Consider the following 15,500-nt stretch of genomic DNA (forward strand, 5'->3'; position numbering starts at 1 on the left):
CAAAAAAAAAAAAAAAAAATTTAAAATTATCAGACTAACATGCAGCCTATGCTACTGATAAACATTGACTTTGTGATAATTTTGAGCTAAATTGTATTAGTATGTATTTTATAGAGAGAGTTTCCAGCTAGTGTGTTGAGCTCAAAGTGTCTCTGTTAGTTGTCCCAGTATAGTGGTGATTCTTCACCTCATCCTTTGAGAATTGCTGGGGCTTCCTATTTAGAATGGAGCTGGCTGGGTGCAGCCCATTACATGCCTGTAATCCCAGCACTTTGGGAGGCCGAGGCAGTGGATCACTTGAGGTCAGGAGTTCGAGATCAGCCTGGCCAACATGGTGAAACCCTGACTCTACTAAAATTACAAAAGTTTGGGCCTGGTGATGCGCATCTGTAAGCCCAGCTACTGGGAAGCTGAGGCAGGAGAATCGCTTGAAGCTGGGAGGTGGAGGTTGCAGTGAGCTGAGATACTGCCACTGCACTCCAGCCTGGGCAACAGAGCGAGACTCCATCTCAGAAAAAAAAAAAAGAATGAAGCTACCTCCGGAGCTTCCTCTCTAACCCCAGCATTTTCCCCTCCTATTCCCGAGCTTAGAGACTTTACTGTCAGCCTTCCCTGTCCTCACTTTCCAGTCAGCTGAAAGTTTCAAGGGAACAAAATATTTCTTTCAAAAGATAGGAACCTATTTTAAAAGGCGTTATGTTTAAAAATCATGCCACCTTATTAAAATATTTGTCACTTAAAAATAAACTTACACTTCCTCCTTGAATTTATCCAAAGTTATTATATGTCCATCATCTTTTAAATCTTCATCTTCAGTGCATAGACCCAGAGTTTTTAGGGCTGTAAAATAATGAGAAGAAATTAAGTGAGAATTTTACGAAGTGAGAAGTATTTTCTGCTAGAAAAAAATTATGGAATGACCACAAACTATTACCTCAATTTGTAGAATGTACTGACCTTCTTTATACTGCACAAATGATATAGTGCCTCTGCCTGAGGGGTCCATCATCTCAAACATGGCCACAATGTTAGAGTTATCCATAAAGAAAGGAAATGCTACGCCTGTTACTTTTGCAATTCTCAGTCGTTCCAATAGAGATATTAAATATTCTCTTGGTTTTTCTGCAAAAGAACAGTTCCAGCTCTTTCTGATACAAAATTAAAATATGTCGCAAATAGAAGTAGTCATCTAACAATTATTAAACAGCTATAGCAAAGGCACTGTACTAGGCACTGGGGACACAGGCCTTACTTTTCATGAAACAGTCCAGCAAGAAGGTAAGACATTGAATACTTAAATAATTACATATACAAATGCCCTATCTCAGATGATTGAATACAGAGACTGGACCTGGGCATTTTTTAGAAAAACTCCCCAAGTGACTGTAAGTTGCAGACAGGGTTGAAAACCAAAAAGATAGAGGGAACAGCATAATGCAGGGAAGAAGTTGGCCACCTAAAGAATTGATAAGATATAAATAATAGGCCGGGCATGGTGGCTCATGCCTGTAATCTCAGCACTTTGGGAGGCTGAGGAGGGTGGATCACCTGAGGTTGGGAGTTTGAGACCAGCCTCACCAACATGGAGGAATCTCATCTCTACTAAAAATGCAAAGTTAGCCGGACATGGTGGCGTATGCCTGTAATCCCAGCTACTCCGGAGGCTGAGGCAGGAGAATCACTTGAACCTGGGAGGCGGAGGTTGCCGTGAGCCAAGATCACGCCATTGCACTCCAGCCTGGGAAACAGAGCGAGACTCTGTCTCAAAAAAAAAAAAAAAAGATTTTAAAAAATATATATATATATACACACATACATATAATAAAAACAGACTGATAAATATGGTCCTGTAATTAGGAAGCATATGTATTCATTTCTAACATAAAAGCAATTTGGATAAATATTCTGTAGTTTAAGCAATTTTAAAAATGAAAAATCAAGATCAACTCACTTTTCAGAAATAGTGCAGAACAATCATGATGAAGCCAAAAGGAGTAGTGATAGAGCAGTATGGATGGTATATACCACTCCTGTTGCTTGATCATTTTATCATTTCAATCTTAAGCTTTACTCTTACTTTTCTTTTTTAAGTTAGAGACAGGATCTTGCTATGTTGCCCAGACCAGTCTCGAGCTCCTGGGCTCAAGCAGTCCTCCCACCTCGGCCTCCCAAAACGTTGGGATTTATAGGCATGAGCCACGATGCTTGGCCAATTCATGTTTTCTTTAAAAAATTTAAGTTACGGCTGGGCGTGGTGGCTCACGCCTGTAATCCCAGCACTTTGGGAGGCTGAGGCGGGAGGATCAGGAGGTCAGGAGATCGAGACCATCCTGGCTAACACAGTGAAACCCTGTCTCTACTAAAAATACAAAAAATTAGCCTGGTGTGGTGGCGGGCGCCTGTAGTCCCAGCTACTTGGGAGGCTGAGGCAGGAGAATGGCGTGAATCCGGGAGGCAGAGCTTGCAATGAGCTGAGATCGCACCACTGCACTCCAGCGTGAGTGACAGAGCAAGATTTCATCACAAAAAAAAAAAAAAAAAAATTTAAGTTACATCATTACTGAGAATTTCATGTTTATAAAAGTAGAAAAGTAAAATGAACCCATCACCAACTTCAACTGTTAAAATGTGTGGCCAGGCCGGGCGCGGTGGCTCAAGCCTGTAATCCCAGCACTTTGGGAGGCCGAGACGGGTAGATCACGAGGTCAGGAGATCGAGACCATCCTGGCTAACACGGTGAAACCCCGTCTCTACTAAAAAATACAAAAAAAAACTAGCCGGGCGAGGTGGCGGGCGCCTGTAGTCCCAGCTACTCGGGAGGCTGAGGCAGGAGAATGGCGTAAACCTGGGAGGTGGAGCTTGCAGTGAGCTGAGATCCGGCCATTGCACTCCAGCCTGGGAGACAGAACGAGACTCTGTCTCAAAAAAAAAAAAAAAAAAAAGTGTGGCCAATCTTAATTCACTATAGCCCTATCCACATCAGTTTGTGAGTAACAAAGTTAATCTTGTTTGTGCCCTAACTGAAGAGAACTGACCATTAACAGCATAAATGATAGCCCAAACCATCTCAGTTGGGTCATTTTATGCAATTCTGACTGAAAAGGTTAAGCAAACTTTCCACTCAATCAGTACTAAAACCAATGCACCAGATCAGCTGCAGACAAAAGACAGCTTTCAATAGAAAATTTTAAACGTGGGCTCAAGATCCTGAAGCAGTTCTTCAAAGAATTGTTAACAGGAGATGAAACATGGTTCTACAGTGTCATCCTAAAGACAAACTCAATCAAAGCAATGGCTACCAAGAGGTGACATGGTCCAGTCAAAGCACAAGTCGACCAGTCAAGAGCAAAGGTCATGGCAACACTTTTTTGGGATGCTCAAGGCATTTTGCTTGTTGATTTTTTGGAGTCCCAAAGAATGATAGCATCTGCTTATTATGAGAATGTTTTGAGAAAGCCAAAGCTTTAGTTTAAAAAAGCCCAGGAAAATTTCACGAGAAAGTCCTTCTCTACCACAACAATGCTCCTGCTCATTCCTCTCGTGGAACAGGGCAATTTTACAAGAGTTTCCATGGGAAATCATTAGCATCCACCTTACAGTTCTGATTTAGCTCCTTTTGACTTTTTTGTTTCCTGATCTTAAAAAAATCTTTAAAGGGCACCCATTTTTCTTTATGATGTAAAAGAGACTGCACTGACGTTGTTAAATTCCCAGGGCCCTCAGAGTTCTTCAGGGATGGACTGAATGGCTGGTATCATTGTTTACAAAAGTATCTTGAATTTGATAGAGCTTATGTTGAGAAATAATTTTTAGTCTTTTAATTCCATTTTTCCGTGAACTTTTTGAAGTCCCCTTATATGTATTTTTTCATGGTGAGAACACTGATAATCTACTCTTTCAGCAATTTTCAAATACATATTATTAACTGTAGTCACCATGATAATACAGTAGGTCTCTTGAACTTATTCCTCTTCTGTCTGAAATTTTGTGTCCTCTGGCCAACATCTCCCCAATGCCCCCGCCCTCTGGCTCTTGAGCATCATTTTCCTCTTTTTGAGTTTGACTTTTTCAGATTCCACATATAATTAAGATCACGAGGTACTCTTCTGTGCCTGATTTACTTAATGTCTTCTAGGCTCATCCATGTTGTTGCAAATGACAGGATATTCGTCTTTTTTGTAAGACTGAATAGTATGTCATTGTGTATATATCACATTTTCTTCATTCATTCATCCATGGACACTTAGGCTGATTCTATATAGTGGCTATTGTGAATAGTGCTGTGATGAATACGAGTGCAGGTATTTCTTCAACATACTGATTTCATTTCCTGTGGATATATACCCAGTGGTGGGAACGCCAGATAAGTTCTATGTTTACATTTTTGAGAAACCACCATATTGTTTTCCATAATGGTTGTACTAATTCACAATCTCACCAGTGGTGTACAAGGGTTCCCTTTTCTCCACATCCCTGCCAACACTTGAAATCTTTCATCTTTTGTTAGTGTTTTAGGGATGGGGTCTCATTATGTTGCTCAGGCTGGTCTTGAACTCCTGGACCCAAGTGATCCTCCTGCCTCGGCCTCCTGAGCAGCTGGGACTACAGGCATGTGCCATCATGCTCAGTTATCTTTTGTTTTCTGATAATAGCGTTTCTAACAGGTGTGAGATGGTATCTCATTGTGGTTTTATTTTGTATTCCCTTGGTTAGTGATACTGAGCATTTTTTCATATACCTGTTGGCCATTTCTATATCTTCTATGGAAAAATGTCTATTTATGTCCTTTGCCCATTAAATCTTTTTTTTTTTTACTATTGAGTTATTACATGTTTTGGATATTGACCCCTTATCAGACATATAGTTTGCAAATATATTCTCCCATTCCATAAGTTGTCTCTTCACTCAGGTTATGTTTTTAAATCTTTTAATTTATAGGTTTCCACTCCATCTTTTTCATCCCTGGGAATTTATGTGTTGAAACCAGAAGTAGACTTTTAAATCTAATATTGTGCCTTGCTGGTACAAATATGCTCTAGCAATAAATAGGCTAGTAAAGGCAGTCACATTTTGTATGAAATCTTCTGTTTCTTCTTCCTGGACCATATATCAAATTCAGAAACTGGAAAAAGACCAAGTTTGAATTTCAACTCACTACATTTCATTTTAAGGCTTGAATAAGTAAATAATGCTACTAGAACTTGGTGTACCACTTTGATGAAAATCCAAACCAGGCTTATTGTGTATCCTTTAGGCTGCATGGGATGTTACAATGTTTATGTTTGGAGACTACAATGTATACTCTACCTGCTTTTAAAAATGTTTTGAAAATGATCACAACATAAATATATATAATAAAGACAGAACCTTTTCAAAACATGAAAGGCAGAGCCAAATGTTACTAACCACCTATGTTACATAAATGTCAGCAGATATAAAAAAACAATTCTTCAAGGGATACAACATTCAGGTTCAACTTCTTAATCATAATAGCTAATTGACCACCTATGTTACATAAAATGTCAGCTGATATAAAAAACAATCCTTCAAGGGACACAACGTTCAGGTCCAACATCTTAATCATGATAGCTAACTGAACCCTTACTATATGCTTGGTACTATGCGAAGCATTTTCTATGGATCACTTCATTCACTTCTCACAACAGTCGCTTGTTCAAGGCCACACAGCCAGTATGAATCCAGGCAACGTGCTTCTAAAGCTTGCAGACTTTACCATACTCTACTAAAATGGAAGCATCTTCAATGGTGAAATTTAGTTAGTCATGATGGTCTCCATTGAGTTTTTTTCTCAATAGTTTTCAAATTCATTTTACTCTACCAATCCCACAGCAATCTCTCTCATTTGGGTTACTATTGATATAATTGTCTAATTTTATTAAAGCCATCCCTAAAAATTCATATTCCCTCCTTATATAGCATAGAATTGTCACTGGAAAATGGCGGCATGGCCAGCAACCGTGTGTGTGTGTATATATATACACATACACACACAGTGTGTATGTATATATACACACACACCCATATGTACATACATATATATACAGTATATATACACACACATATACACAGTATATATAAAAATATATATACTCTATTAGTATGTTTAAATGCTGCTGATAAAGACATACCTGAGGCTGAGTAATTTATACAGGAAAAAGGGTTTAATGGACTTACAGTTCCGCATGGCTGGGAAGGCCTCACAGTCATGGTGGAAGGCACGGAGGAGCAAGTCAGGTCTTACATGAATGGCAGCAGGCAAAGAGAGACCTTGTGCAGGGAAACTCCCGTTTTTTTTTTTTTCTTTTTGAGACGGAGTCTCACTCTGTCACCCAGGCTGGAGTGCAGTGGCGCAATCTTGGCTCACTGCGAGCTCCACCTCCCAGGTTCACGCCATTCTCCTGCCTCAGGCTTCTGAGTAGCTGGGACTACAGGCATCCGCCACCATGCCTGGCTAATTTTTTTGTATATTTTTAGTAGAGACTGGGTTTCACTGTGTTAGCCAGGATGGTCTCGATCTTCTGACCTCACAATCTGCCCACCTCGGCCTCCCAAAGTGCTGGGATTACAGGTATGAGTCACTGCACCCAGCCGGAAACTCCCGTTTTTAAAACCATCAGATCAGGTCAGGCACAGTGGCTTACACCTGTAATTTCAGCACTTTGGGAGCCCAAGGAAGGTGGATCACCTGAGGTCAGGAGTTCAAGACGAGCCTGGCCACCATGGTGAAACCCTGTCTCTACTTCAAAGAAAAGAAAAAAAAAAAAAATTAGCCAGGCGTGGTGGTGCGTGCCTGTAATCCCAGCTACTCAGGAGGCTAAGGCAGGAGAATCGCTTGAACCCTGGAGGCAGGGGATGCAGTGAGCTGAGATCGCGCCATTGCACTTTAGCCTGGGCAACAAAAGTGAAACTTCATTTCAAAAAAAACAAAAAACAAAAAACAAAAAAACAAAAACGTGGCCATCAGATCTCGTGAGACTTATTCACTATCACAAGAAAGCACAGGAGAGACTCGGCCCCATGACTCAATTACCTCCCACTGGGTCCCTCACTCAATGTGTGGGAATTCAAGACGAGATTTGGGCAGGGATACAGCCAAACCGTATCATACACACACACACACACACACACACACACACACACACACACACACACACACACATTGTTTTGAGATGAAGCCTCACTTTTGTCATCCAGGCTGGAGTGCAGTGGTGCAATCTTGGCTTACTGCAACCTTTGCCTCCCAGGTTCAAGCGATTCTCCTGCCTCAGCCTCCCAAGTAGCTGGGATTACAGGCATCTGCCACCATGCCCAGCTAATTTTTGTAACACTCAGCAATTGTATTTCCCAATACACCCTAGCTGAGGCAAGGTTTTCCTACCAAATTATTTCAGGTCAGGTCAGGTCTTGCTGTTAAGTGACTTATGAAACTGTTGGTTTTCAGAGCTTTCAGAATTTTGGAATTGAGAACGGGGGACTGCGTACCTGTTTCCTCAATAGTAATTGCCCAATCAAACTGTCTAGTCTTATTTTCTGCAATTCCCCTGTAATTCCAAGGTTTTCAAATTGGGCCACATGTCATAATACCAGGGGCTTCACAAAGACACAGGATAAAGCTAATGTGTCTTTCTAAGCATCAATCATACCTCGGTGAGTAATATAAAACATTTATATCAAGAAATAGGTATATCTACAGAAGAACAGATCTCATTAATTTTTAGGACAAAACAAATGACTTCAAAGAAACTTCTTATGCCACATCAGGCTAAGGTCCCAGACACTGAATGGACAAGTCCTCTCTCCTCTGTCATTAGGAGGACTCAGGCAGGAAACTTCAACAGCACTGCATACATACTCTGCATGCCAGCCCACCCCTTCTTTAGCTTCATTACCTTCTTATTCTGGCTCAGTGTTTCCATACCTATGGTTTCCTCTCCCCAACTGTGGTGTTTAAAAAGATTTTTTTTTTTTTTGAGACAGAGTCTCACTCTGTCGCCCAGGTTGGAGTGCAGTGGCCGGATCTCAGCTCACTGCAAGCTCCGCCTCCCGGGTTTACGCCATTCTCCTGCCTCAGCCTCCGGAGTAGCTGGGACTACAGGCACCCGCCACCTCACCTGGTTAGTTTTTTGTATTTTTTTAGTAGAGACGGGGTTTCACCGTGTTAGCCAGGATGCTCTCGATCTCCTGACCTCGTCATCCGCCCGTCTCCACCTCCCAAAGTGCTGGGATTACAGGCTTGAGCCACCGCGCCCGGCTTATAAAGATGTTTTAAGGAATCCTCCTCCTCCTCCTCCTCCTCCTCCTGGGATTACAGGCGTGAACCACCACACCCGGCCGGAATTCTCATTATTAAAGATGGTACCCGGCCAGGCGCAGTGGCTTACGCCTGTAATCCAAGCACTTTAGGAGGTCGAGGAGAGAGGATCACTTGAGGTCAGGAGTTCCAGACCAGCCCGGACAACATGGCAAAACCCCGTCTCTACTGAAAATACAAAAATTAGCTGGGCCTGGTGGTTTGCACCTGTAATCCCAGCTACTCTGGAGGCTGAGGTATGAGAGTCGCTTGAACCCTGGAGGAAGAGGTTGCAGTGAGCTGAGATGTGCCACTGTACCCTAGCCTGGGCGACAGGGCAAGGGTCTGTCTTAAAAAAGAAAAGAAAAGAAAAGAAGTGGTATCCATGTCTCAATTTTAAAAAACAGCTACACTATTTATGTGATAGGTATATCATTAATGTATGAGTATTCCCAGACTTCCCTTCCACTAAGGAGAATTTTGTCTTTATCTGCTTAGGTTCTTTTCCCCTGATAATGCCTTCTACTGGAAAATTCTGGTTTTGCCAGATGGGTTCAAGGCTTTTTGTGCTGGAGGAAAAAAAGAATCTTCAAGATGCTAAATTGGTTGACATAATAAAGAACTGAGAAAACCACGCAAGATAGGGAGGAGACAGAAGAGGTGGACGGGCTGAGTGTCATGGATTTGGAACCTGACAGGCTCTGCTGCTGCTGTGGAGAATACAGCTGGGAACAAGGAGGAAGGACTTTTGAGTGGTTTTTTTGTTTTTTTTTTGTTTTTTTTTTTTTTTTTGAGACGGAGTCTCTCGCTGTCACCCAGGCTGGAGTGCAGTGGCCGGATCTCAGCTCACTGCAAGCTCCGCCTCCCGGGTTCACGCCATTCTCCTGCCTCCGCCTCCCGAGTAGCTGGGACTACAGGCGTCCGCCACCTCGGCCGGCTAGTTTTTTGTATTTTTTAGTAGAGACGGGGTTTCACCATGTTAGCCAGGATAGTCTCGATCTCCTGACCTCGTGATCCACTCGTCTCGGCCTCCCAAAGTGCTGGGATTACAGGCTTGAGCCACCGCGCCCGGCCCGTTGAGTGGTTTTACTGTGGATTATGAGTTAAAATCTTTTTGATTCCTTTCAAATTACTCTTGATTGCTGGAATGACTGTGCTTCTTTGAGTGGGATTCTGTGTTGTGACCGAGATGGCCAAATGGAGGCCTCTGTTTGTGTGGATTATAACTGTTTGAGATTCTCAGAGACTATCAGAAAGTTCATGCAGATCAGGTAAGTGGGATCATGCTGAAACTCAGAAAAATTAATTTTTCATTCAGTTGACCCATTGGCTGCCATAGTGCTTTTGTCTTTTTAATTTTTTTTTTTTTTCTTCTTGAGGCAGAGTCTCGTTCTGTCACCCAGGCTGGAGTGCAGTGGCACAATCTCAGCTCACTGCAACCTCTGCCTCTGGGTTCAAGCAATTCTCCTGCCTCAGCCTCCCGAATAACTGATTACAAGCATGTGCCACCACACCTGGCTAATTTTGTATTTTTAGTAGAGATAGCATTTCACACTGCCACGACATCTGGATAATTTTGTGTTTTTAGTAGAGAGAGTTTTTCACCACATTGGCCAGGCTGGTCTCGAACTCCTGACCTCAAGTGATCTACCCGCCTCGGCCTCCCAAAGTGCTGGGATTATAGGTGTGAGCCACCATGCCTAGCCTGTCTTTTTAATTTTAAATTGTTTTTGTTGTTCATATCATGTTTAAGATACCCATATTAAGGATAATCGAATGTTCCAGTTGGCCTGGGACAGTCCTAGTTTACCATGTTGTCCTGGAATAATTATTAATAGTACTTATTTTCACTCAAAATATCCCTAGTTTGGATGATAACTCATATAGTCATCTTACCCATAAAGAACCACTAATGAAGACAGGAAATGTAAGTGTAAGTCAGTGAGGAGCATCAAAATAACAATTTGGTAAATTCTCAAGAGAATCTGCAGATTCATAAATTGCATTCTTCTGATAAAAATTATACAACACATCAAGATGTAAAGAAAATTAGAGAATCAAGCCAAGATGTCCAATATCCAATAATTCCAGAACGATATAGGTAAGGAAAATAAGAAAAATACTTCCTAGACCTGAAAGAAAAATGTCTCCAAATTTAATAAGACCATAAAGTACCTAGAGCACAATACATTAACAGCAACAACAACAAAACCATTCCAAGGCATATAAATATTTAGGACACCAGAGATAAGATAAAAAGACAACCCTAAAAAGTTTCCAGAAAGAATAAACTTGCCTCATACCCAGATCAAGAATCTGATGTCATATGACATCAGAATTCTTCAGAGCAACATGAGAAATTAGAAGACAATGGAACAATGCCTCAAAAATTCCGAGGGCAGTATGTTCCAACTTAAAATTGTATCTACTCTTATTTTATGAGACGGAGTCCCGCTCTGTTGCCCAGGCTGGAGTACAACAGTGAAATCTCAGCTTACTGTAACCTCTGCTTCCCAGATGCAAGTGATTCTCCTGCCACAGTCTCCTGAGTAGCTAGGACTACAGGCGTATGCCACTATGCCTGGCTAATTTTTGTATTTTTAGTAGAGACGGGGTTTTACCATGTTGGCCAGGCTGGTCTCAAACTCCTGACCTCAAGTGATCTGCCTGCCTCGGCCTCTCAAAGTGTTGGGAGGCATGAGCCTCCATGTGCAGCCTCCACTCTATTAAAGTTTTGAATGTAGGAATTCATATTTTTATATATGTGTGTTCCCAAAATCTTTACCCCTCAAAGCATGCTCTCTCAGGAAGCCACTAAAGGATATGCTCCACCAGAAGAAAGGGGTAAAGCAAGAATGAGGGATTGCTGGCCATGCCATAAAACAAGCTCTGAACACTAGAGAGGTGAGGAGTCGTCTTAGGATCAGAGTGAGGCGAAGCCGTGAATAACTACTGTGTAGCAATCAGTCCAGACTGGAGCAGGAAGACACAGAGCTGGGGTTACGGGGATTGGGTGGTGGGGGTGAGGGGTGGGGGTAATTACTCAGTGCATGCAAATGTAATGAGAGGAGAGCTGTACTGTGGCAAAAGAGGGTATGGATGAATTAGTGATGATCACACAAATTTAAGCCAAAAATTTAAATATATTATTAAACAGGGAAAACAACAAGGGAAATATAATCAGCGTAGTATAAGGATTATAGATACTTGCCTAATAATATTAAAAATTCTGAATACTGAGGACATCAAAATTGTGATCTAAATTTATCTAGAAGATGGGTGTGAGTGGGAACAGGTGTATGAGGTGTGTGTTTAAGATAGCCGCATTTTCTTTTTTTTTTTTTTTTTAAATTTTTTTTTTTTTTTTTTTTTTTTTTTTTTTTTTTTGAGACGGAGTCTCGCTCTGTCTCCCAGGCTGGAGTGCAGTGGCGCGATCTCGGCTCACTGCAAGCTCCGCCTCCCGGGTTCACGCCATTCTCCTGCCTCAGCCTCCCGAGTAGCTGGGACTACAGGCGCCCACAACCGCGCCCGGCTAATTTTTTTTTGTATTTTTAGTAGAGACGGGTTTCACCGTGGTCTGGATCTCCTGACCTTGTGATCCACCCGCCTCGGCCTCCCAAAGTGCTGGGATTACAGGCGTGAGCCACCGCGCCCGGCAATTTTTTTATTTTTTTTATTTTTTTTATTTTTTTGAGACGGAGTCTCGCCCTGTTGCCCAGGCTGGAGTGCAGTGGCGCGATCTCCACTCACTGCAAGCTCCGCCTCCCGGGTTCAAGCCATTCTCCTGCCTCAGCCTCCAGTATAGCTGGGACTACAGGCGCCTGCCACCGCGCCCGGCTAATTTTTGTATTTTTTTAGTAGAGACGGGGTTTCACCGTGTTAGCCAGGATGGTCTCGATCTCCTGACCTCGTGATCCGCCCGTCTCGGCCTCCCAAAGTGCTGGGATTACAGGCGTGAGCCACTGCGCCCGGCCGATAGCCGCATTTTCATCTTCCACAGCATAAAGCTAGTATCTAAACTAGAGGGAAAAACATTCAGCAGCAGCAATATAGGTCTGTTATTTAGAAATCTCAAGATAAATACCAAAGAATATTGCTAGAAGAGTTGAAATTATTTTGTGCAGAAGCTGGGGATGGTGACAGGAATGCTGTTGTTATTATAAGCTTTGGAGTAATTTTCAATTTTTAAACCCCATACATCCACTTCAGTAGAAATGAAATTTAAAAATAAATGTTGACAAACATTTTTATGTAATGAATGTAACATATCCCTTTGTTATGATGAAGAACATTAACATTTGTCTTTAAGAATTTTTTTTTGAGATGGTGTCTTACTCTGTCACCCGGCCTGAGTAGCAATCTCGGCTCAATGCAATCTCCACCTCCCAGGTTCATGTGATCCTCCAACATCAGCCGCTTGAGTAGCTGGGATTATAGGCACACACCACCATGTACAGCTAATTTTGTATGTTTGGTAGAGATGGGGTTTCCCCATGTTGCCCAGGCTGGTCTATGAACTCCTGAAGTCAAGTGATCTGCACCACAGCCTCCCAGAGTGTTGGGATTACAGGTGTGAGTCACTGTGCATTGGCCTATCATTTGTCTTAATATATAATATTAGGCTGGAGTGCAGTGGCACAATCATGGCTCACTGCAGCCTCGAACTCCCAGGCTCAAGCGAGACTCCCACCTCAGCCTCCTGAGTAGCTGGCACCACAGGCATGCACCACCATGCCCCAGATAATTTTTTTTACTTTTGGTAGAGGAGTGGTCCCAGCTGTGTTGCCCAGGCTGGTTTAAGAACTCCTGGGCTCAAGTGTTGGGATTACAGGCGTGAGCCACCGCCCCCAAGGAGCTTCATAAGTAGCTAAGATTACAGGCATGCACTACCACACCCAGCTAATTTTGTGTATTTTTAGTAGAGAGGAGGTTTCACCATGTTGGCCAGGCTGGTCTCAAACACCCGACCTCAAGTGATTTGCCCACTTCGGCCTCCCAAAGTGCTGGGATTACAGGCCTGAGCCACTGCACCTGGCTTATTTTTCTATTTATTTATTTATTTATTTATTTATTTATTTATTTAAGATGGAATCTTGCTCTGTCACCCAGGCTGGAGTGCAGTGGTGCCATCTCGTGCCCAGCCTTGTTTTGTTTTAATACTTTAAAACAACTAGCAAGAACTTTATCATCCTATACATGATATTGGTTGGGTGTTTTTTGGCACAGTTGGAATGTTCGGTATTTCCATTTCCTTAAGAAGCAAACGGACAATTTTGGCATTTTGGACGCTCCATATGGAGGTCAGCAAATTACAATTCTGCACCCTGGGGAGGACATAAAACCATTTTCACCTTAATATAACTTTTAAATGATACACCACTCCTAAATTACAAAAGGATGCAAATTTTGTAGGGGATTCAGATGTGTAAAAAAATGTTAGGAGAAGCGATCTCCTCTAGAACATCTATCCTACCCTATCAATTGTTTTTTGCCAGATTCAAAACTTTGGCCGCGCACGGTGGCTCATGCCTATAATCCCAGCACTTTGAGAGGCCGAGGCGTGCAGATCACCTGAGGTCAGGAGTTCGAGACCAGCCTGACCAACATGATGAAACGCTGTCACTACTAAAAATACAAAAATTAGCCCGGCGTGGTGGCGTGCGCCTGTAACCTCAGCCATTCAGGAGGCTGAGGCAGGAGAATCGCTTGAACCCGGGAGGTGAAGGTTGCAGTGAAACAAGCTCAGGCCATTGTACTCCAGCCTGAGGGACTGTTTTATTGAAGGCCACAGAGTTTATCAACAGCAGAAGGGCTCACGTGGCTGGGAGGCAGTGGAAAGCGAGTGTGTGAGAGGGGGTTTCGTGAGGGAAGCAAGTCCCGCGTGGAGGGATGGCTGTAACGGGGCATGGGGGCCCTTACCCGGCCGAAAGAATAAGAGGGCACTGGTGAGGTAGCTCACCAGCTCCTTGATCCGATGCCTTTCCAAATATTCCGCGGCTTGGAGCTCCCTGTTGCTGGTCTCCATCGGTTCGCGTCCCGCTGTTGCTAGGCGACTGCGGGGCGTCCCAGCCGTGCGACTCCGCCTCCCTCTCCCTGGCGCGGTCACGTGACGCCCCTGACTCCCCTGTGGCTGCGACCCGGACCTGGAATTTCTAGTGCTCAACATTCAGGGCAAGCCTGGGGAATGTAGCAGGGCAGAGAGGGCAGGTGAGGTGTGGACCAACGTCACCGTCCGGGATCCAGGCTGAGGGCTGGGCCCAAGTGCCTTTTTCCGTTTCTCTTTCTAGCACCTAGCTCGGTACTTGTTGATCCAATGATTAACAAGGCTTGAAGTGCTGGCATCACAACTCAGCATGAGCTAATAACAGAAGGAACTTGTGCAATTTTGAGGGTGCCCAGTGGAGAGTTCTAAGTGGCATCTTCGGTGTGAGCGGCCTGCAGGCATGGCGCTGGCCACCAGGCAGGAAGGTCTTGGCCTGTTGGCTCGACTGGGTTGTGGGCCACAGAGCAGCCTGGATCCTGAGCTTCAACCCGTTTGCTGGAGCTGGTCTTAGGAGAGGGAGACCACCTGACAGATTTATTTATTTACTTATTTATTTATTTATTCATTCATTCAGAGATGGATTTTCGCTCTTGTTGCCCAGGCTGGAGTACAATGGTGCGATCTTGGCTCACTGCAATCTCCACCTCCCAGGTTCAAGAGATTCTCCTGCCTCAGCCTCCCAAGTAGCTGGGATTACAGGCATGCATCACTACACCCTGCTAATTTTTTTGTATTTTTTAGTAGAGAGGGTTTCACCACCTTGGCCAGGCTGGTCTAGAATTCCTATCCTCAAGTGATCCACCCACCTTGGCCTCCCAGAGTGCTGGGATTACAGGCATGAGCCACCGTGCCTGGCCCTGACAGTTGTTTTCAGGGAGGGTCACTGAGTAAGGTGGGATGCAAGTAGCTAGGAGGGCCTCTACTCAAGCGTGGGAAGACCTGAGAAACTAAAACTCTGGGCTGGGCCATCTGTCCTTGAGGGCCTGTGCCCACGTCCTTCACCCAAGAGTTAGCCCAGAAGCAGCACTTCAAGAAAGGGAATGACAAATGATCAGTGAACGTGTGAAAATATTCTAAGCCTCTTTGCCAATCCAGTAAACAAAACTACAAGAAAATACCATTTCACATCTACCAGACGGATAAAGA

At 43.5% G+C, this 15,500-nt stretch overlaps 1 protein-coding gene across 1 annotated transcript; it reads right to left on the bottom strand.

Annotated features, from left to right (window-relative positions):
• Positions 1-748: 748 nt before the first annotated feature.
• On the bottom strand, positions 749-14,362 carry EFCAB10 (EF-hand calcium binding domain 10). The gene is made up of 3 exons (XM_005550457.4): positions 14,231-14,362; positions 958-1,122; positions 749-840 (listed from the first exon to the last, which is right to left on the bottom strand). The coding sequence occupies exons 1-3, from the start codon at positions 14,334-14,336 to the stop codon at positions 749-751; spliced, it is 363 nt and encodes a 120-aa protein (XP_005550514.3). The 5' UTR covers positions 14,337-14,362.
• Between the last annotated feature and the right edge of the window lie 1,138 nt (positions 14,363-15,500).

This window comes from Macaca fascicularis, chromosome 3 (genome assembly GCF_037993035.2).
Source record: "Macaca fascicularis isolate 582-1 chromosome 3, T2T-MFA8v1.1".
NCBI lineage: Eukaryota > Metazoa > Chordata > Mammalia > Primates > Cercopithecidae > Macaca > Macaca fascicularis.

Bases quoted from the DNA above. Each gene is read 5' to 3' on its own strand.
- EFCAB10 (XM_005550457.4), bottom strand. From the start codon at position 14,336: ATGGAGACCAGCAACAGGGAGCTCCAAGCCGCGGAATATTTGGAAAGG. The intron at 1,123-14,230 runs GTAAGGGCCCCC...GTTCTTTTGCAG, and splicing joins CCTCTTATTCTTTCGGCCGG to AAAAACCAAGAGAATATTTA. The intron at 841-957 runs GTCAGTACATTC...ATTATTTTACAG, and splicing joins ATTTGTGCAGTATAAAGAAG to CCCTAAAAACTCTGGGTCTA.